The following is a 23,791-nucleotide window of genomic DNA, read 5'->3' as shown; positions in this document are numbered from 1 at the left end:
TCTACAATTATTTCAAAATAAAAATTAATGTAATAACAGTTCTGTTACTAGCTAGGTATAGCCATATTAAAATATGATTTCTAATAAACATTTTATTTTAAATCATTGGTGTTTATTTTTATATTACTACATGGATACAGTGAAAATGTCATGATTTCTAATGGTTGTCTTGTTTCTTTTTGTAGATAATTTATAATAAAATTTTCTTAAAATGCTTTTGTTTTTGTTTTTGTAGTTGGTACTAGAGGGCCGAAAGTACAACTTTGTGACTTAAAGTCGGGATCCTGTTCTCACATTCTACAGGGTATTTTTTTTTATTTGAAACAACTACTACTTTGAGTAGACCATTCAATAAAAAGAAGCATTATTAACAATGTATTCTTTGTAAGTGACATGACTGATGTATTTTGTGCTATTTGTTAAAGTCAACAGGGAAATAAAGGTCCTTCTGTGCATTTTTCTTATAAAACTGAACTATTGAAGAGAAATTTATATATGCACAGTGGCTGTTGGAGAAACTCAAAGGATATAGAAAATAGATCTAACTCAAAACCTTGTTATTTCTACATTTTAAAAAATGTGCACCAAGGAAGCTTACATCATTACATTTATGTCATGAGCATTGTTTAATTATTGTCTGGCTAATAAGTTAGCATTGTTATTAATAGTTAGCTGAATTTTTCCTCGAATATTTTAGGAAAGATTGAAATGATGCTTTGATAAAGGTATATTATTTAAATTGTCTTTACTATGTTTTATCAATATTAAATTATCTAATTCTAAACAATGAAAAAATGGAACATTGTTCAGGAACACCAGGAATCTTGACAACCTTAATGGAAAATATACATTACCCTTTAATTCCACTTTTTCATGAACATTTTAAAGTCACCTCAGATACATTTTTTATTCATCTCTGAGAAATATATATTAAATGTATCAAAGGAATTTGGTGAGATGGATAGCATTTTTTCTTACATTATCATGAATTTTTATTAATACAAGCTATGCAGATGAAAAGTCTGGTTAAGTAAAAGTGTACTAAAATATTGAAATCCCTTATCCTGTGAACTTATAACCTGTGCTCTCTAGAGAAAAATTTATGTAAATTTCTTTTATGATCAAAAATTGAAGTGCTTTATTTTTATTATAATTTTATAACAAATGTAAAGCTTTTATTCTTTAAAATGTTTATTTTGTGTGTTTTTTTGCTGTGACTTTTTGTTATAGAGATAATTAATTAAATTTGAGTTAAATGGATTAACTGATGCTGGATAAGAACTGTATTTAAAAAGAAAAAAACACTTGCTGTATTGTTATTTCCAAACCCCAATCAGACCTTTTATAATAAATGGCTGTATGTTAAGACTCCTCTATAGACTTTACATTAGCTCTTTAACAAATTATTATAAATATTTTAATATGTAGTCTCATTTTCATGAGAATCAGATAAAATTATTAGCACTTTGCCATATGATTTTTCAGAAATTTTGCAAGACTTTTCATAGAGTTGTATTTGCAGGTCACAGACAGGAAATACTGGCAGTTTCCTGGTCACCACGCTATGATTATATCTTAGCAACTGCAAGGTAAATTGCACTTTCAAATGGTTTTGAAGTTAATGTTAGTAATTAATATTTTTTAAACTACATTTAGGTAAGATACATTTTTTAATACATTTAGTTGCTAGCCCCATAGAAATAAAATATTAAATTGAGAATTATAACTGATATCATCGCAATAAGTCTTCCTTTGTATCATAACTAGCCCTGGCTATCCATCTTGATGATGTTCACCTTTTAGAACAAGGAGAAAACATGAGAATCTATGTAGTAGTGCAAATCTGTGAGCACTACTGGTCAAACAACTATCTTGTATCATTTTGCACGCAGAAGTATAACACTCTGTTAATTTAAAAATACTAGAATTTTTATTCATTTTTTACTAACCAGAATTATTTTGCATCTGATACAACACATTCATTAATTCAGGAAGAAAGATAAGAAAAGTTTAATTACTTAACAGCTATAGGCCAAACCAAAAGGGCTTCATTCCACATTCCAGATTATATGTTAAAACCATGACAGAAAATTAGCCAATCCCCAGGCACCTTGCTTGCTTACAAGTTCAACCAAGCCAAAAGCAACAAGTACTTCTCCTTAATGTCTGTCCTCCTGGCCCAAAACTTCCCCCACTTCTTGTTATTTCACTCCTCTTATCTATAGCCAACAATAGGGTCAATGTAAACAACTTGGGCTTTCTCTCCCCAAATTTTCATTGTAAAAATGCTCTTGGCTGTTAGTCTGGTGGAAACATTCCCAATTGCTATCTAGCCTTGTTTCAGAAGTTGCAGGAACTGGTCCCAGGACCTGGTCCTTTGCTGACTAGGATCTGTAACAGTTCAATAAGCTCTTTGTTTTAGACATTCCTTGTTATCAAGAGTGTTAGTTTAACATCCTGTGCCAAGAGTTGTGCTAGAAACACAGAGTAACCAGTGTTCCAAGAAGCTAATAATCTTGGCATGAGGGATGTAGTTAGAAAATGAGTACTTATTCTTGCTGAAAATTGCGTTAGTAGCAGTACATTTTTGTTAGGTATAATATAAGATAAGAAAGCAGCACTTAATAGAATCAAAAAGTTTTGGGGGATTTTGTGTGTTAGAGGAAAGAATATTATATATTTATATACTCTGGAGAAAGTACCAATAGAAATAGTGAAGATTGGCCAGCGCCACGGCTCACTAGGCTAATCCTCCGCTGGGTTCTAGTCCCGGTCGGGGCGCCGGATTCTGTCCCAGTTGCCCCTCTTCCAGGCCAGCTCTCTGCTGTGGCCCGGGAGTGCAGTGGAGGATGGCCCAGGTACTTGGGCCCTGCACCCCACGGGAGACCAGGAGAAGCACCTGGCTCCTGGCTTCGGATCAGCGCGGTACTCCGGCCGCGGCGGCCATTGGAGGGTGAACCAACGGCAAAAGGAAGACCTTTCTCTCTCTCTCTCTCTCTCACTGTCCACTCAGCCTGTTCAAAAAAAAAAAAAAAAATTGTGAAGATCAGAGCTTGTGGCATGTGCAGCAAGTTAAGTTGCTGCTTGTGTCACCTGCATCCCATACCAGTGCCAATTTGAGTCCTGGCTGCTCCACTTTTGGTCTAGCTGCCTGCTAATGTGCCTGGGAAAGCACTGAAGATGGCCTAAGTGCTTCAGCTTCAGCACTCACATGGGAGACCCAGATGAAGCTGCTGACTCTGGCCTGGCCTAACCCGGGCCATTGCAGCTATTTGGAGAGTGAATCAGCAGATGGAAGGTACTTTCTTTGTCTCTCTCTCTGTCTCTGTCTCTCTATAACTCTGCCTTTCAAATAAAATAAGTAAATCTTAAAAAAAAAAAAAAAAAAAAAAGGAAGAGTAAAGATAAGAAATGGAGGGAATAGTTGTATCAGGAGCTTGAGAAGACAAGAAGGTAGTATCAAGGGTAGTGTAAAGAAAGGGGACACTTGATTTCACATGTGGAGGGTGCTGTGATTCTAAATGGAAGAAGGAAAAGGTAGAAATGAATATAGTTAGGTTTGTAGCTGAGGCAGAGAAGCTTGAGAAATTCAAACCTAGTGGCCTCTATTGTTCTTTAATGGAATAGGACTTGACGTCTTCTGTTGAAAGTGAGAGGATGGGGATATGATTTTTGAGGAAAAAGCAAAGATCTGAAATAACAGATCGATTGGAAGAGAGGTCTGATTCATAGCACATAGGATTGCTAGGTAGATGTACACAGTTGAAGGTGTACTAAGCCACAGAAATCAAAACATTAACAATTTTTGGCGTTTAAAAGAAAGTGCCTCTTCGTCTGAAAATTGTTGAAGTCATGTGTGCAAGGAAGGAAATAAAATCACAGAAAGACTTGTAGGGTGATCAAGGGCCTAATGAGATAGAAGTATTAATTTTAGGGTAAGAAAATTCAAAAATAAAAGGGATAGGAAATAGTAATAAAAAATCTTGATATAAACATTTTATAAAGCTTTTTGTAAAAAGGTTATTACAAAAGCTACTTAATACTAGTTTTATAAAGATCTGTGTCTGTATTTTTTAAAGAATTATTTGTTTATTTCAAAGGCAGAGAGAGAGAGAAATATCTTCCTCCACTGGTTCACTCCCCAAATGGACGCAGTGGCTGGAGCTGGATTGGTATGAAGCCAGGAGCTTCTTCTGGGTGCACTTCCCACTTGGATGCAGGATCCAAGCAAGTACTTGGGCCATCTTCCACTGCTTTCCCAGGCCATTAGCAGAGAGCTGGATCAGAAATGGAGTAGCTGGGACTCCTGCTACGCCACACCACCAGTAGCCCTGAAAGAACCTTGTGTTAATAGTTTACAGAATATGATGTTGACATTTACAGTTTCTGAAGTACACCAAGGTCTAGAATACAACTGTAAGAAGGCTAGTTGACAAGATATGGTGAGGAGACATGCTGGGTATGGATCCCTGCTAGGGTGTGTTTACATTGTTTGTGCTTAACTTTCTTTAAATCATAGAGGAGGTAAGAAGGTTTTAGTTCTCAGGATACCCCAGAAATTTTAATCAGAAACAGAATGAATCTTTCAGTGTTGAGTTGGACATGCCCAAATCTAATCTGTTTCAGACATTTTTTTCAACTGAAAATAAAGAAAACTGACCTGGGAATGGGAAACACTAACTTTTGGCTGACTATTCCAGTGGACAGGTTTGATAGTGATCTTTGAAAAGAACCAAGCTTACAGAAATGAATAAACTGTGAATACAGGTTGAGCATCCCTTAGCCAGAAATCTAACATGCTCCAAAATCCATGCTCAAAAAATTTTAGATTTTAGACCATTTCTCGTTTCAGATTTTGATTTTTCAGTTTAGGGTTTCTCAGCTGGTAAAGGCTATGCAAATATTACAAAATATGAAACTCTTCTGGGTCCAAATATTTTAGAGAAAGGATACTCAACCCATATATTAAAAAGAGATTTACAATTTTTTCGTTCCTGGCTGCCAGAGGATATACTGCCATCATGAAGAACACAGCAACTATCTGGACAAGGAGGTTCATGACCAACCAAATATTTCAGAGCAAAACTGTGGTCATGGATGTCCTTCACCCCAGGAGGGCAATAGTGCCTAACAGAAACGGGGAAAACTAGTCAAGTTGTGCAAGACCACATCAAATTTCATCTTTGTGTTTCGATTCAAAACCCATTTTCGGCTGGCGCCGCGGCTCACTAGGCTAATCCTCCGCCTAGCGGCGCCGGCACACCGGGTTCTAGTCCTGGTCGGGGTGCCGGATTCTGTCCCGGTTGCCCCTCTTCCAGGCCAGCTCTCTGCTGTGGCCAGGGAGTGCAGTGGAGGATGGCCCAGGTGCTTGGGCCCTGCACCCCATGGGAGACCAGGAGAAGCACCTGGTTCCTGGCTTCTGCCATCGGATCAGCGCGGTGCGCCGGCCGCAGCGCGCCGGCCGCGGCAGCCATTGGAGGGTGAACCAACGGCAAAAGGAAGACCTTTCTCTCTGTCTCTCTCTCTCTCACTGTCCACTCTGCCTGTCAAAAAAAAAAAAAAAATTAAAAAATTTTAAAAAACCATTTTCATGGTAGCAAGAAAACTGGCTTTGCCATACTTTACAATTCCTTTGATTATGCAAATAAAAATGAACCCAAACTTGCAAAAAGGCCTTAATGAGAAGAAAAAGACCCTAAGAAAACAGCAAAAAGAACGCAAGAACAGGTTGAAGAAAGTCAAAGGGCCTGCGAAGGTCAATGTTGTTGCTGCCAGGAAATGAGCTTGAGGAACATTGCACAATATATACGTATAAGGAAGTATCATGTAGTTCCCCATAATTATGTATAGCTTTTATATGTCTGTTCATCAGTTAAACTAACTAGGGGCACATAGATTGTGAGATTTTTCTTTAGGAGTTGAGCCTAAAACTGACATGTAATTACGGTTTTGCCTTTCTTCACTTTTTTGAAAATGAAAATAGATATCTAATTACTAGGCAACATAAAATAAAGTTCTCATGTAAATTTTGCCAAAGATTGAGTATAGAAAACCAAATGAAAATACTTTGCTCTCATTATTCACTTCATTCTCATTTTTTAATTAGATTTTTTTTAAAAGCACCAAACCCTTGCTGAATGGATTTTAAGCAAAGTAAAATTAGTTAACTGTTGATTTTTCTGGACAACATTTGAATAACAGAAAAGATGTAGTAACACACAGGCGTTAAGCCTGTGTAGCCCTTCGAGGACAAGATGCTCATGTCTTTAAAAACAATAACATCAAAAGCAGAAGAATTTTGTCCCATGATCTGAAAAACAAAAGTTACTTTTTTGTTATTTTTCACTTATTTGTGCTATTGTCACCTATTGAATATTTGTGCTAATTTGGCCTTTTGTGTGTCTAAATGCTGGAAAGGTAGGTGACTATCCTAGCTACATATGTCAATATAAACATTTATTTCCTCTCAGTGCTGACAGCAGAGTAAAGTTATGGGATGTGAGGAGAGCATCGGGATGTCTGATTACTCTTGATCAGCATAATGGGGAAAAGTCACAAGCTGTTGAATCAGGTAATGAAGGATGCATTAATATAGAAATGTGATAGTTGATGGTTTTATACTGAAGATTTTTAATAATGTAAGAAACTTATATTGACAAATTGCAAAAAAATGTTTTTTTAGAAAGATATTTCACCATATACTAAATTACCGTTGTCTTCTTTAAGATAGAAATAAGTATGGCAGTTTAAATAGCATCTTAATTTTCCAATGTAGAAACTTCTCTGGTTAACTTGCTTTACTAATTTTTTGCCCACAGTGAAGCTAACTGTACTGATTCAATGCCACTTAGAAAGCCACAATAATTACAGAAACAGTAACATTTTCTGCCATTGTGTCAGTATAAATACTGCAAGTTGTAATAAATATGTGACCATGTACCTGAATTACATTTTTACAATAAAATTTAATTTCTGTGTAAAAAATCTGATTCAAAATTAACTCTGGACTAGAAATATATTATAATATACTGTATGAGGGGCCAGCACTGTGGCGCAGTGGGTTAATGCCCTGGCCTGCAGTGCCAGCATCCCATATGGGTATCAGTTCGAGACCCGGCTGCTCCACTTCTGACCCAGCTCTCTGCTGTGGCCTGGAAAAGCAGTGGAAGATGGCCCAAGTCCTTGGGCCCCTGCACCCATGTGGGAGACCTGGAGGAGGCTCCTGGCTCCTGGCTTTCAGTTGGCACAGTTCCAGTCCTGTGGCCAACTGGGGAGTGAACCAGTGGATGGAGGACCTCTCTCTGCCTGTCCTCTCTCTGTGTAACTCTTTCAAATAAATAAATATTTTTAAAAAAGAATAAACTGTATGAAATCTGTGTTTGCTTTAATATTTTTAATTGAATTAGGCTATTGAGAATTATGCTTTCTCAAACGTATTCATTTTGAAAATGTTACAATTTTGATTGAGACTGAAATAGTTATCTTTTCCCTGTTAAAGTCTTTTTAATAAGCAACAGTAATCTTACTGATTTCTTTATTTTTTTTAAGATTTTATTTTTATTTATTTATTTGAGAGGTAGAGTTACAGACAGAGGGACAGAGAAGGTCTTCTGTCCACTGGTTCACTCCCCAAATGGCCGCAATGGCCGAAACTGAACCAATCTAAAGCCAGGAGCCAGAAGCTCTTCTAGGTCTCCCACGTGGGTGCAGGGGCCCAAATACCTGGGCCATCTTCCACTGCTTTCCATAGCAGAGAGCTGGATCAAAAGAGGAGCAGCTGGCATACAAGTGGCGGATTAACTTGCCTTATCACAATGCCAGCCCTGATATTACTGCTGTTAACAGTCCATAGAATGATTTTTGATAGAAATAGAAACATTGTATAAGAGGAAGAAAAGAAGTTTAATTTAAAATTTTAGTGTTAAGCTGTGCACGGAATTGAATTTGAAAGCACAGCTTGCTTACCATAAACATACATACACACATACATATATATATAAAATGTAATCAACATGTATATTTTAAGTAGCTCAAGTAGTTATCCTTTAATATATGTTTTTCTTTACAGCAAACACTGCTCATAATGGGAAAGTTAATGGCTTATGTTTTACAAGTGATGGACTTCACCTCCTCACTGTTGGTACAGATAATCGAATGAGGCTCTGGAATAGTTCCAACGGAGAAAACACACTAGTAAGAGATTTTTAAGTACCTTTTTATATGTAAATTAAAGAAATGAATCTGTGACATGTACTTTGTTTTCCTCTACATTTAACTTCACTTCTTGCCGTTGACTCACAGCTTTTAAAATACATTCTTTTATTTTCCCACCATGTGATCTAGTAATTTTCAACTCAAGACAATCCATGCCCACTACTCCCATCCACATTCCCTATACTTAGTATATGCTCACTGCTCTATACACTTCCTGTTAGGAGTATATCATATTGTTTGGATATGTTAGAGAAGAATGAAAGACTGAGAACCACTACTATAAACTAAAGTTAGAAAGTTAAATGGTCAGATTTTATATTGAATGCTGGAATAATTGTGTTTTGAAGGAACTGGAGTCTTAAGTGGCAGTTTCTAGTGCTATTTTTATGTTTGTTACAGTCCTTGCCAGATGTGTTACTGTTTGGTAATTTACAGGGTAAACTACTACAAGTTTGTAATCTGATAATAATAATAATACATGCATTATTTATTTATAAATTATATTATCTATATGTATATTATTATATTTGTCTTATATAACAAAGACTGTGCTAACATAATTAGTATTTAATATATCCACTGTAGCATATGTCTTTTTAAAAAGTATATTTTTTTAAAGATTTATTTATTTATATGAATGACTTAAGAGGCAGAGGCAGAGAGAGAGAGAGAGAGAGAGGTTTCCATCTGCTGGTTCACTCCCCAAATGACCACAATGGCTGAAGCTGGGCTGATCCAAAGCCAGGAGCCAGGAACTTCTTCCAGGTCTCCCATGCAGGTACAGGGGTTCAAGGACTTGGGTCATCTGCTGCTGCTTTCCCAGTCCATAGCAGAGAGCTGGATCGGAAGTGGAGAAGCCAGGACTCTAGCCAGTGCCCATATGGGATGCTGGCAATGCAGTCAGTGGCTTTACCTGCTAACGCCCTGCACCAGCCCATACTGTCTTTTTTTTTTTTTTTTTTTTTTAATTTGACAGAGTTATAGACAGTGAGAGAAAGAGAGAGAGAGAGAGAGAAAGGTCTTCCTTCCATTGGTTCACCCCCCAAATGGCCACCACGGCCAGAGCTACGCTGATCTGAAGCCAAGAGCCAGGTGTTTGTTCCTGATCTCCCATGCTGGTGCAGAGGCCCAAGCACTTGGGCCATCCTCCACTGCCCTCCCGGGCCACAGCAGAGAGCTGGACTGGAAGAAGAGCAACTGGGACTAGAACCCGGTGCCCATATGGGATGCCAGCGCCGCAGGCGGAGGATTAACCAAGTGAGCCATGGCGCTGGCCCTGCCCATATTGTCTTAAACATCACATCAACACCATGATGATAGTTAGCATTATAGTATACATTTTGCATATGAGGAAAATAAAACATAAAATGATGAGGTAAGCTGCCTGAATTTATATAGCTAGACAGCTATGGAATTTGTAGACTCCACTCTTACTGTAATGCTAATTACATCCACACCCCTTAAAGCATTTATGTAAGTATTAATAGTAACCATTGCTATTGTTTGAAAAGGATATGGCTTCACACTCTTGCAAGCAGTTGGGTAAACCCCAAAGTCAAAAGTTGATAATAACCAACAGGGTGGAACTTCAGTCCAGTCCTTAGGTCACTGGGAGCATGCTCTTAGAAAGTAGATCTCATAAGAGGCTTGGTTATAAACGCAGAGTCAGGCCTAGCTGCTCTTTGTGCTTCATGGTTCACCATATGATGGTTCTTCTGCACACACTCTGCCAGGTGGTAGAACCAGGGGGGCCCAGCCTAGGACTGTGAATCTTTAAAACCATGAGGCAAAATAAATTTCCTTTCTTTTTATAAAGCTAGTTTTCTCAGGTATTTAGTTACAGTTACGAAAAGCTTACTAACACAATCATCTTTTCTCGTTAATAATTCTCTTTCAGATTAACCTACATGTCACTTTTTTTTTTTAAGACTTACTTATTTACCTGAAAGTCAGAGTTATACAGAGAGAGAAGGAGAGGCAGAGAGAGAGAGGTCTTCCATCTGCTGGTTCACTCCCCAATTGGCCACAACGGCCAGAGCTGTGCTGATCCAAAGCTAGGAGCCTGAAGCTTCTTCCAGGTTTCCCATGTGGGTGCAAGGGCCCAGGGAATTGGGCCATCTTGTACTGTTTTCCCAGGCCATATTGGATGGGAAGTGGAGCAGCTGGGACTTGAACAGTCTGTCGCCCCAATGGGATGCCGGCACTGCAGGCGGTGGCTTTACCCACTACGCCACAGCGCCGGCCCCAGGTGTCACTTTCATCATTAATACTAATATTACTATAATGTCACAATTGCTTATATCTAGATTACTTAAGTTTGTGCTAATCCCTCATGTTCTTTATGAGATGCTTCCCTGTCACGTCTCAGGCTAGAAACTTAGGCATTATCATTTATAATTTTTAATCTTCTACTCATATTGTATCATGTCCATGATCAGATCATGCATTCCTTTTCTCTTTGTTTAATGAATATTAGTTGAAGACTCTAAATTGCCAGACAGTATAATATAGCTGTGGATGACACCTAGAAAACTGCCGTCCTCAAGGAGCTTACATTCCAGGAAGAGGATGGAAGGCATCAGTCAATAGATGGATAGATGGGTCAGTTATGTTATAAGAATGAGGGTAAAGTAAAGAAGTACAAAGACTCTGGAATGGGAACATGTATGAGATTCTCGAGGAACAGCTAGGAGGCTCTTGTGTTAGAATAGCAGGTGGGTAACAGGAGATGAGGAGCAGAAAGAAAAGGATGCCAGGGCCTGTATAAAGTTTTGACTTTCCTCTCAATAATTTGTAAAGCCAGTAAAGCTTGAGAGGGGGAAAATGACAGGTGGCTTTGGAAAAGTAGTGTGGCATGTGTGTCAAAACTTAATGTAATAAATAGAATGGTCCAATATATAGGAATATGTAATTTGTTTATGCAGTTGTATTCTGTGCTCTCTCTCTTTCAAAGTGATATTCATGCCCTATGGATTTTATTTTATTTTACTTTATTTTATTGGCTAGAATAATGCATTTAGAATGACTAATACATTTTAAAATGGACTTGACCAAAGTAAGTCATTCATGCAAAGATGAGTAGAGTAACCCAGAAACTCACCTACAAAAGATTCAGGAAGTTGGGCTATTGATCCCGGAAAAGGTAACTTGAAGGGTAAACACACTGTCTTCAAATTTTTAAACGGCTATTAGAACAAGAAACAAATTCCATTCCTGCCATTTAGTAATTGAGGATGTTAGGCAGTATATTTAAGGTAACAACAACTCAGCACCCCCAATTTATAAATTAGGAATATTGTCTAGGTAAAACCCAATTGTAATGGTAAAATAGAAGTATATGGAGTCGCATTGTGCCTGTTAAATAATAAGCATACCATAAATAGTAATGATTTTTATTGCATATTGTTGCCTTATTAGTATTATCCCTATTAGTTAAAAAGGTATAGATATATACTTCTAATGTATGCATAATTATTTATAAATTACATACAGAAACTATTGTGAGTATGTATTAAATTTAGTAAAGTTTTACTTCTTAATTTTTTTTATAAAAAAGCAATAGAAAGTTTCATAATTTCTTCTCATACCTTAATGGATCATCTTGCAAACTCCTGTATGTGTATAAACTATACTCTGGAGACCATTGCCTCATTTAGAATTCAGAACAGAAACCTACAGGGAAGGTTCACAGAGGCAGCTGTTGGCACAAGAAGAGAAGATACAGTTTCCAAGTGTGTATTCTGGTGTTTACTCTCTTAGTTGTATGATTATCAGCCACCTTGTGACTGATAAAGTCAGGAATTGGAATCTATTATTCTTCCCTGTCCTTAACCTAGCTGTTAAATCAATTATAAGGTCTATCTATTCTTCTGTCCTACATTTTTTTATATCTGTATTCCCTTCCATCCTCACTGCTGGAGTCATCTCTGTTTAAATATTCCAATATCTTCTACCTTTTCCTAAACCCACTTCCCAGTGGAACTCTTTCAGTGATTCTTCAGTATTTCAGATCATTAGAACTGAATGCCTTTGCCCATTGTGTACAAGACCTTCATAAAGCAGTGCCTTTTACGTCACCAGTTTTATGCCTTGCCACTTCCCTGTTGTTTTCCTCTTTTCAGACATGCTGAAATACTTTAGTGGTCTTTGGATATACCATCCTCCTCCTTTCTTCCAATAGCTGCCCAGATTGCTGTCTCTGATTTAGAATACCCTTCTCCTTCCTGTCCTAACTACTTCTCAACTTTCAGGATTCATCTCAGGCGCAACCTCTCTTTTTTTTTATTTTTTATTTTTTTTTTTAAGATTTATTTATTTATTCAAAAGTCCGAGTTACACAGAGAAAGGAGAGGCAGGGAGAGGGAGAGGGAGAGGGAGAGGTCTTCCATCTGCTGGTTCACTCCTCAGTTGGCCGCAATGGCCAGAGCTGCGCCATCCGAAGCCAGGAGCCAGGAGTTTCCTCTGGGTCTCCCACATGGATACAGGGGCCAAGGAGTTGGGTCATCTTTTACTGCTTTCCCAGGCCACAGCAGAGAGCTGGATTGGAAGTGGAGCAGCCAGGTCTCGAACCAGCTCCCATATGGGATGCCAGTGCTTCAGGCCAGGGTGTTAGCCTGCTGCGCCACAGTGCCGGCCCCCACAACCTCTCTTTAAACTCTTCTAGTCTTGCATAGGTACTCCAAGAATACCCTTCAGTCACTTGTACTGCAGTGTACTGTGAGCATCACTTCATGGAATCAGAGTGTACAAGTGTACAACAGTATGGTACAGTGGTTTTTGTTACTATAGTCTAGAGTCAGTTTATGCTTCTGCAATTTCCTAGCAAAGAGACCTTATTAAAATTACTTCACTTTTTTGGTTATTTTCTTTTTATATACTAATGCTGTGTAACTTATAGTATTGTATCAAAGATTACATGAAACAATACATGTATAAAACAACTATGACATTATCTTATATGGCAAGTGTTGACATTCTGGAAATATCACCTATTAATTTTTTAACAGTCAGAGTTACAGAGAGAGAAAGAGAGGCAGAGACATAGAGAAAGAAGTCTTCCATCTGCTGGTATACTCCTCAGTGGGCCGCAACAGCCAGAGCTGCGCCAATCCAAAGCCAGGAGCCAGGAGCCTCCTCTGGGTCTCCTACATAGGTGCAGGGGCCCAAGGACTTGGGCCATTTACTACGGCTATCTCAGGCCATAGCAGAGAGCTGGATGGGGAGTGGAGCAGCCGGAACTCAAACTGGCGCCCATATGGGATGCTGGCACTGCTGGTTGCAGCTTTACCTTCTATGCCACAGCGCCGGCCCCACATTATTATTAGGCTGATGATAGACCATAAAATGAACTGCCTTGTGATCGGATCTCTGCATAACTCTACACTTTCACTTAATGACTAGATTTGTATGTCTGTCTTTGATTAACAAAGAGGAGTCAAATAAGATAGGGAATTGGATTTACCATGATACTATCACAAGTCTTCAGAATCTTCCTCCCCTGTACAAATCTCAAGGCCTGCTTTAAATACCACCTTTAAGACATCATTGCCAGTGGCTGGTGTTATGGTGCAGCAGGTTAAGCCACCACCACCGCCTGCAGTGCCAGGCATCCTGTATGGGTGTGAGTTTGAGTCCTCGGTGCTCCACTTCCAGTTCAGCTCCCTGCTAATGTGCCTGGGAAAGCAATGAAAGATGACCATGCCAACCACTTGGGATACCTGGACGAAGCACCTGGCTCCTGGCTTTGGCCCGGCCCAGCCCTGTTCTTTGCAGCCATTTGGGATGGAAGATTTCTCTGTCTCTCCCTCTCTTTGTAACCCTGCCTTTTGAATACATAAATAAATATTTTATAGTTCATTTTGAAATTTTTTCCCAAAAACCTTTTATTTAAAGTATAGAAACTTAATGTGTTTCATAAATACAACTTTTAAATAAATCTTAAAAACTAAAAAGAGATCATTGCCAATAGTAGCCTGTCTTTAATACTTACATAAAAATTTATAACACTTGCACACACTGCTTTTTATGGTAAGCATTTATATTCATAAAATGGGTACCTTATTCACCCTTCACAGTGTGTGACACCTGGTAAGCACTTGATAATTGACGCTCCTTCCTTCCTTAAGCTGTTATTTGAACTTCCTTCCTTAGGCATTGAAAAGATTAATAATTTTTGAGCCCACAAGTGATTTGATCACAGGAGTGATTTACAAAGATTAATATGACAGTTGTAGCAGGGATTGGAGGAGGAAGGTCTATGGTCAAAGGCATAAGTCAGTGAGCTGCAGGCAGATCTCTTTGCCCAGCAGTTAAGATGCTGCTTAGCACTCTTGCATCTCACATACAAGTGCCTGGGTTCAAGTCCCAGCTGCACTTGCTGCTGAGCCCCAAATGCCCACACTGACTGTTTTGGGAATTTGGGTAATGAACCAACAGGTAGAAGAGCTCTCTCTCCTCTGTTGTTCACACTCTCTCTGCCTGTCAAATAATTTCTTTAAAAAAAAAAAAGGCAACAGACAAAGAGTTTAGTAAACTGATTTCAATGTCCTTTCCCCACTGTAAACTTTCCAATTCACATTTGGGAAAGAATGTGGAAAATAGCGGAATAGTGGAAAGAATGTAGGGTTTATAGCTAAGTGTAGTGATAAACAAATGTCAATGAGCCAGTCACAGTCTGGCAGTTCATAATTTTTTCAAAGATACAGAGAATTGCTAGTGGAGAAGTATTTTAATCTCCCTCCCCCACCACCAGTATTCTATAAATGGTTGCGTGTATAGGATCAAAAGTGCAAATGAGGGAATGTTAGACTTTTAAACATGTATAGAAATTAACAGATCTAAGAATTTACTGGATAAATGTATGTCCCAGGTGCTCTCACATGCATTCTTTCATTTACTTTATCAAAATAACTTAGGTAAATGATATTTAACTACACTGAACAGATTAGGAAAATGGAACTCAAAGGTTAAATCATTATTCATAAGGGGCCTCTCCAAAAAAGTATATTTTAAAACACAAGTCTTCTGAATGCAAGTTTAATGTTTAACCTTATACATCACTGCAGCCATGAAGTAGCTAAACACATGTGCTCATTTCAGTCTGGAGGATAAGTAAGCCATCTGCAGTGTCCACAGATGGTCAGCATATATCCAGATTGCCCTCAGTGTTTTTGTTTGTATGTATACACCACACTCCCAACCAACCCCTGTAAAAGAGAAAAGGGCAAATCGCTATTTATACTCTGATATTAGCTACAGAGAAGGGAGATTTTCTGATCCACATGCTCCTCATTTCCAGATGACTAGCTGCCACCTTTATACTCCACTCCCAAGCTTCTTCTCAAAATCATCAGCAGGAAGTAAACCTGTTATTAGCCTAAAGCTGCTCGGAGTTGGATGAGCTTACAGATGACCCAGGGCTCTTGTTAAAATAAAGATTCTAAAGCAGAATTGGGGTGGAGTCTGGAAGTCTGTGTACTAATGCTTGGAGACACCCATTTTGCTACTGGGTTTGCTGACTACACCTTTGGAGTACAGTGTAGAATGGTATTTTTGTTCCAGATACATGATTATTTATATAAAGCTGAAAATATTTACAGTGCTTATTTATACTTAAACTTTGTCTTTTTTTCTGCATATGACTTACATAAATCTTAGAATTAATATAACATTATTGTAAGTATATGCCTTATCTCAGTTATTTTTGCTATTCTGGATAATGCTGCATTGAAATCCACTGGGCATACAGCTTTTTGCTGTTGAATTGTTTCCTTAAGATATAATCCCAGGAGTAATTACTAACTTAAGGGTAAGAATCTCTCTCATCTTTAATGAGTAAGGGTTGCAAGATGAAAAGAGTTGTAGCAATTGTGGTGGTAGTGGTTGCACAACAGTGTGAATGTATGAGGGCACTTCAAAAAGTTTGTGGAAGAATACATTTAAAAAAGTTTATTTTGGGGGCTGGCACCATGGCATAGCTGGTAAGGCTGCTGCCTGCAGTGCTGGCATCCCATATGGGCACCAATTCAAGTCCCGGCTGCTCCACTTCTAATCCAGCTCTGTTATAGCCTGGAAAGCAGTAGAAGATGGCCCAATTCCTTGAGCCTCTTGCACTCGTATGGGAGACCTGAAAGAAGCTCCTGGCTCCTGGCTTTGGATTGGCGCAGCTCTGGCCGTTGCAGCCATCTGGGGAGTGAACCATCAGATGGAAGATCTCTTTCTCTCTCTCTCTCTCTCTGCCTGACTTTCAAATAAATAAATAAATCTTGAAAAAAGTTTTATTTTGATAAAAAATTATTTTTTCATAATATACATTACCTGTGAACTTTATGAAGACTTCATACTTACAGTTAACACAGTAAATTTTCTGTTCCATGTGTTTTACCACAATCAAAAATTTTTTAATTAAAAGAATGAAAGGTTATAACCCCCCAAAAGAATAAATTTTTGTTATTTTGTTAAATAATAGACCATTTGGTCTGTTAAAGGAATAACCAAATTAGAGTTGCACCAACATGTTTACCTCACTTGCACCTGTACTGAGTGTCACGTTCCTTAAAATTTTGGCTAAATGATCATGATTCTTTAGGATTGTCTTAATCTGCATTTTTATTTGTAGTAAGGTGGGAATGTGAAATTTTTCCTTCCGGGTTTTGGGTCGTTTTTGTTGTGTTGTGTTTTGTTTTTTACTGTTTGCATGAAGGTATTTCAGAAAGTTTGGGAAACTGAATTAAGAGATAAGTTTATTTTCATGCATAATAATTTTGAAATCCATGCATAATTTTTTCATAGCGCACATTTTTTTTTAAGATTTAATTATTTATTTGAAAGGTAGAGTTACAGAGAGGCAGAGGCAGAGAGAAAAAGGTCTTCCCTCCGCTGGTTCACTCCTCAAGGCTGCAACTGCCAGAGCTGGGTCAATCCAAGGCCAGGATCCAGGAGCTTCTTCCGGGTTTCCCACACGGGTGCAGGGGCACAAGGACTTGGGCCATCTTCCACTGCTTTCCCAGGCCGTAGCAGAGAGCTGGATTGGAAGTGGAGTAGCTGGGACTCGAACCGGCACCCATCCGGGATGCCAGCACTGCAGGTGGCAGCTTTACCTGCTATGCCACAGTGCTGGCCCCCATAGTACACTGTTCTCATTAACTTTTTGAAGGTATGAATTTTAAAATTTTTCTGCACCAGAATAAACTTTAATTCCATTTTTCACAAAGTTGAAGGATCCATGTGGTTCCTCTTTCTTAATGTAAAATGTACTGTCATGCAGTGATTGTTGTTTCTGTTGGAACACTGAATACTTTTTCAAATTTGGAAGTCTTTTCTGTAGAATTTTGTAATATTTGAAGTAGTTCAGTCTTTGTTGGCTGTTTTATTCAGATTTAAGTAATGAGTAACTTTATGATTTTTATCCTACAGGTGAACTATGGAAAAGTTTGTAATGACAGTAGAAAAGGATTGAAATTCGCTGTCTCCTGCGGCTGCAGTTCAGAATTTGTTTTTGTACCATATGGTAGCACCATTGCTGTTTATACAGTTTACTCAGGAGAACAGATAACTATGCTTAAGGGACATTATAAAAATGTTGACTGCTGTGTATTTCAATCTAATTTCCAGGTAAGAATGATACTTAAGGGAGTTTAAAGTGTTGGGGTAATTAGCTTAGCAGACTAGTTGCATGAGCATATAGCAATTTCATTCTGAGGTATTATATATTTAATCCACATTTGAGCTAGGGTTTATTTAATGGAGGGTAGTACAGCCTAGATTGTAGATGGCATAGGATGTATGTACAAATTCGTTATTACTGTGCAACTTGCTTAGGATAAATTTTGTTCCAAAACATATGGGCTCCGTCTGTTTAGCAGTTGAAAATCTCTGGTGAATTAGAGACTGTCTTGCAAACAATATTTTGGGTAAAAAATGAAAAAATAGTGTGTATGTCTGGGTTTATGTATGAGTATGTATAAAATTTTGTTTTTTCTTGTTTTCTGTCAGTGGCTAATTAAAGGTATGCTTTTTAAGTTCTGCAACACATGTAATTGTTTAAAAGCAAACACTTATGTTTTTCATTTGTTTAATGCCCTGACCTTTCTCTTTTATGTTACATATGGAACAGATTTTTTTTTTTCACAGTACATTTGCGCAGTTTACCTGACATACTCCTTTAAATGAGTCCACTATAACAAGGTAGTTGACATTTCCCATTTTTTGTTGGTAAGGGAAAGGAAGTTCATAATAAATACTGGTAGAATGAAAACTGGATTATTAGACCTTGAAGAGACTTTTATCACCTGGTGAAACTCCTATTCGTTCATTAATACTGATTACCTAATTTTCTGCCTGGCCATAGGCCTGATTTTTCAGTACGTACCAGTGCAGCACCCATTATTAAAATATTCAAGTACATGTCTTGTTGGCTGGTCAACAACTGCAGAACGAAGCACCCCAGGGGACTACCAGCCTCACCCACTTCCCTGGGAACTTAAACCGGACCACAGCTCAGCAACTATTTGAACTCTAAGGCTAGCATCTGTCAGTTTCTTGATATACTGATATTAAGTATTTTTAGTGTTACCACTGGAAGAAGGAAACTAAAGCTTCAGAGAGTGACATGCCTTGCCCCAAGCTTGCAAATGATTGACAAAGGATGATTCTCTGTTCAAAGAAATTTTTAGAATACTCTCCCTCTTTTCTTGTCCAGAGTGACTTAAAGACACAGCCAAGATTTTAACCTAGATAATCTGACTACAAATTATTGCTTTCTGCCACATTGGAACCTCATGACAATTCAGATAAACTAGAATATATTACAAGTATGCTAAGATAATCATTCCTCACACTTCTTGGAACAGTTGGGACAGCCAGAGACCTTGGACAAGTTGCCTCCTGACAAATAATTTCTACATATGCCATGAACTCAGAAAGATTTTAATCACTACACTGCTTCAAAAAGACCCCAACTCCTAACCCATGTCACCTATTATGATTCTGAAAAAGGAACATAATTATTTCTCAGAAGTCACAGAACATAGAACTTTTATATCCATTTAGCAACAAAACTCTTTTGCAAATTATTACACAAAATTCAGCATCTGAAAATAAAATGGTAATTCTGTTGTGAATATAATAATCTGGCATCTACAGTATCAAAAATAAATAATGGATTTTAGTCAATGGAATTATAATCCATTAATGAAAATAGAAATCTGTGAGTCCACAGTGATATAAATAAGTAAATTAGTAAATTGGATGGAATGCTTACATAGCCTTAGAGTACCACCCTACAGACTATTATATACAAAGGTAGAAAAGAGTAATTTTACTTTGAAGAAGCCTGGTATGTATCACTTTGATGAAATAATCAAAGTTGACATGACAGCTAATGGCAGCATGTGATTAACTAAACCCTTGTGCTGTGAAGATTGTTACTGAGACAGTTGATGAAACTGAAATGAAGGCTAAGGATTAAGTGTATTTCTTTGTATATCAATATGAATTTTCTGATTTTTAAGCTGTATTGTAACTATTAAGGAAAGCACTCTTGTTTATAGGAAATATAGACAACTGTTCAAGGATACTAAACCTCATGTTGACAGCTTACTCTGTTATGGTTCAGGGAAAAAAACAATTCTTTTTACTGCACTTTTAACTTGAGTTTTGAGATTGTAATCTTAAGTGCTGCTGCTTCCAAACTGTCTTTTTTTGAACATCTACAGAACATCCATATCTTTTATATGTCTGCACTCAGTGTGTCAGTAGTTATTATGAATCGCATTATAAGTTTTTCTGATCAGCTTATCTTGGGTATGTATCCTGCCTTCTCAGAGAAACCAAAGTGCTCAAGGGCACTTTACATCTGAACAGCTTTGTATCATACACAGTGAGTATAACCATATACTCCAGGTTTTACAATACAGCCAATATTTGGGGTTTTATTATTAATTTTTTAAGTTTATTTATTTTATTTGAAAGGCAGTTTCAGAGAGACAGAGAGAGAGGTCTTCCGTCCACTGGTTCGCTCCCCAAATGGCCACCACTACTGGAGCTTGGCCGATCCAGAGCCAAGAGCTTCTTCCTGATCTACCACACGGGTGCAGGGGCCCAAACACTTGGGCCATCTTCTGCTGCTTTCTCAGGCCATGGCAGAGTCATGGTAGAGCAGCCAGGACTCAAACCGGCGCCCATATGATGCAGGCACTGCAGGTGGCGGCTTTACACACTATGCCACAGTGCTGGCCCCTAGTTGTTGTTGTTGTTTTAAGGAGAAAAGGATTAAATTTTGTTAACACATGAGATCTATGATACATCCTAATAAAACAATAATAAATGTGAATCCTGATCACTAACAGGGCGTTGTGATTATTTTAATTAGACCCTCCTCTCTAATAACTGTCCTCTCCCCACTTTCAAGAATAAGAGTAATTTTTTCATCAGTCTTGCTATACAAAACCATTGTCATTCAATGAAATAGGTGGCCATCACTTCCCCTGCATTATTTCTCCCAAATAATAAGTTAAGTAAAAAGTCCAGTCATCTAAAATCTTAGACTGCTTTTCGTTATAAGTAACTTCATTATCTTATTTTCTCTTTATCTCCAACCCTAATTATATAAATGATACTAAACATTCCCATGTCTCAAATTTTTTTTAAAGACTTATTTATTTTATTTGAAAGAGTTACACAGAGAGAGAAGACGAGGTAGAGAGAGAGAGAGGTCTTCCATCCGTTGGTTCACTCCCCAGTTGGCCACAATGGCCAGAGCTGCGCTAATCAGGAGCCAGGAGCTTCCTCCAGGTCTCCCTCACGTGTACAGGGGCTCAAGAACTTGGGCAATCTTCCAGTGCTTTCTCAGGCCATAGCCGAGAGCTGCATCAGAAGTGGAGCAGCCAGGACTCAAACCAGCGCTCATGGGATGCTGGCACTGCAGGCGGCAGCTTTATGCTGGCCCCTCAAATTATTTTTGAGATACATAGTAGTAAAGCTAAATGGTTGCATAACCAGAGTGGGGTGGGGAAGAGCTTATTGTTAATGATATTTATGTAGAAATACAGAAATATATTTGTGAGGGCAAAAATTCACATAGCTGTTCAAGGTTTTAGAAATTCTAAACATTCTGTTGCTTTTTCTTTTTAGTCCTTTACCCTTTGCACTAAAGTTTTATTATTATTGATCTGTTTTATATTTTCTCTTGAAATTATTTCTTTATATCCTCCTCTTTGACCTTATGAGTATTTTTCCATGCCATTACTCTTCCAATACAATTTTTTCCTATTACACTGATGAAGAAACTGATACTGGTGACTTGGACAAGATCTCATAGTCAAATAGAGAATTGAAATTATCAGGTTTTTTTTTTTAAGATTTATTTATTTTTGTTTGAAAGGCAGAGTTACAGAGAGAGAGATCTTCCATCAACTGGTTCATTCCCCAAGTGGTCGAAACAGCTGGAGCTGGGCCAGTCTGAAGCCAGGAGCCAGGAGCTTCATCCTGGTCTCACACGTGGGTGCAGGGCCCCAAGTTTTAGGCCATATTCCACAGCTTTCCCAGGCATATTAGCAGGAAGCTGGATCGTAAATGGAGCAACCAGGACTTGAACCAGCACCCAAATGGGACATAGGTGTTGCGGGCAGCAGTTTTACCTGCTATGCCACAACGCCAGCCCTTAAAAATCAATTTTAATGACTGTGTACTGTTATATCACATGAATACATCATCAGTAATAATTATCCTTCTATTCTTGGGTAATCAGTTCTATTTTTTTGTCATTATAAATATTTCACTGATGATATCCTTGAATTTCATGTGTGACTTCAGCATAACTTCCTAGAAATACATAGAAAACTTTGTGATATATACTGAGAGCTTATCCTCTAGAAAAGATTGTACCAGTGTACATCCCCTGAATTTCACTGCCCCATAGAGATGTATTCATTTGTAGACAATTTAACATGTTCCCTTAGTTTTGCTGGGGAGAGGAGTGAGCATCATTCAGCCATGAGCAAACAACATATCCTTAAAGACAATTACAAATACTGTGCATCAATCCAAGCTTAATATTATGAAAGAAACATTGTCAACTGGCACAGGGACTGGGGCTTCAGCCTGTTCTGTTGAATACCAGCCGGTTATGCAGCTATAAGCTAAATAAAACATACTGTGAACTTTCATCCTGTTTTAGTAGAAACTCATATCATTTCTTCATTGAAGTCACTATTGTGATTCAGTTATTGATAGAGAAGGCCAAATTACTTTTATTCTGTCTCTAACACTTGAAATATATGGATACTGTAATCAAAGCCACTAGGATATTGATTGTTTTGTAAAATGTTTATACCATTAGGAAGCTCTGACATATCCTAATATATCTCAAAAAAATAAATAAAAGAAACAGGACATCAGCCAAGTTGTAGGGAGTAGAAATAGAATTAACCTAATTAATCTACCTTAATAATTAGTTATTGGGGCCAACACTGTGGCATAATTTGTTCAGTGTCAGCCTATGGCACTGCCATCCCATGTGGGTGCTGGTTTGTGTCCTGGCTGCTCTTCTTCCAAACCAGCTCTCTGCTTATGCCTGAGAAAGCAGGGGAAGATGGCCCAAGTGCTTGAGTCCCTGCACCCGTGTGGGAGACCAAAAGGAAGCTCCTGGCTCCTAGCTTCAGATTGGTTCAGCTCCACCCATTGTGGCCATTTGGGGAGTGAACCAGTGGGTGGAAGACCTCGCTTTCTGTCTCTCCCACTCTCTCTCTCTAACTCTGCCTCTCAAATAACTAAAAAAATTTTTCAAAAAAGTGCTATATTTTCCTTTTGAATTGATTGGCAATCATATTTTTTGCTTCCTGTTTTATAGGAACTTTATAGTGGTAGCAGAGACTGCAATATTCTTGCTTGGGTGCCATCTTTAAGTGAACCAGTTCCAGATGATGATGAGGTAAATATTGTAGAAATTTTATAGTGACATGTAAATCATAAGAAATGGCATTTTATTAACTTACTTGATGTGGAAGAGACTTGTAAAGCATTTCTTACCATTTTCGTATTGTAAAAGTAATTTGCCTGTTGTAACACATTTTGAAAATTCAGAAAAATATCAAAAAACTAGAAAAGCTTCAAGTTGAGTTAATCAGTATTAGCATTTTTATTTACTTTGTTCTTGTTTTTCTCCTGTGCATGCTTTCATTTTTTTTTTCCTAAAGAAGCCTTTGGTTTAAAGAATACAAACTTCATTGCATTTTATAAGTACAACTTTAGGAATATGGTGATTCTTCCCACCATACCCACACTCCCACCCCCTCCTCCTGCCTCTTCTATTCCCAGTCCCATTCTCCACAAAGATCCATTTTCAATTAACTTTATACACAGTAGACCAATTCTATACTAAGAGTTCAACAATTTTATGTGCATACTTTTTTAAAAACATAGTTAATATCATGCATCTTGGCATCTTCTCCCATTAGTGTTATACAATAAGCCTTTTTCTATATCATTGATAAGTAGATGAACATTGTTTTTAGTGATATAATATTCTGTCATATCTCACAATTTAAATGTCTTTTTAAAAATATTTCCATTGATTATT

At 37.9% G+C, this 23,791-nt stretch overlaps 1 protein-coding gene across 17 annotated transcripts in view; it reads left to right on the top strand.

Moving 5' to 3' along the window:
* Positions 1-23,791, top strand: part of ERCC8 (ERCC excision repair 8, CSA ubiquitin ligase complex subunit) — a 69,748-nt gene that overhangs the window by 38,608 nt on the left and 7,349 nt on the right. For 14 of the 17 annotated variants that reach the window (XM_070056737.2, XM_089313201.1, XM_002714053.6 and 11 more), the window contains 6 exons: positions 236-304; positions 1,523-1,589; positions 6,471-6,571; positions 8,069-8,193; positions 17,629-17,826; positions 23,063-23,143. In XM_070056737.2, coding sequence (XP_069912838.1) covers positions 236-304; positions 1,523-1,589; positions 6,471-6,571; positions 8,069-8,193; positions 17,629-17,826; positions 23,063-23,143 — 641 coding nt within the window. Of the gene's footprint in view, positions 1-235; positions 385-1,522; positions 1,590-6,470; positions 6,572-8,068; positions 8,194-17,628; positions 17,827-23,062; positions 23,144-23,791 lie in introns of all 17 variants that reach the window. The other 3 variants (XM_089313210.1, XM_089313211.1, XR_016220782.1) reach the window with 2 other exon arrangements.

Source organism: Oryctolagus cuniculus, chromosome 14, assembly GCF_051225735.1.
Source record: "Oryctolagus cuniculus isolate XC-2025 breed Fujian yellow rabbit chromosome 14, ASM5122573v1, whole genome shotgun sequence".
Lineage (NCBI taxonomy): Eukaryota > Metazoa > Chordata > Mammalia > Lagomorpha > Leporidae > Oryctolagus > Oryctolagus cuniculus.
This window is presented reverse-complemented; position numbering and strand designations above follow the sequence as displayed.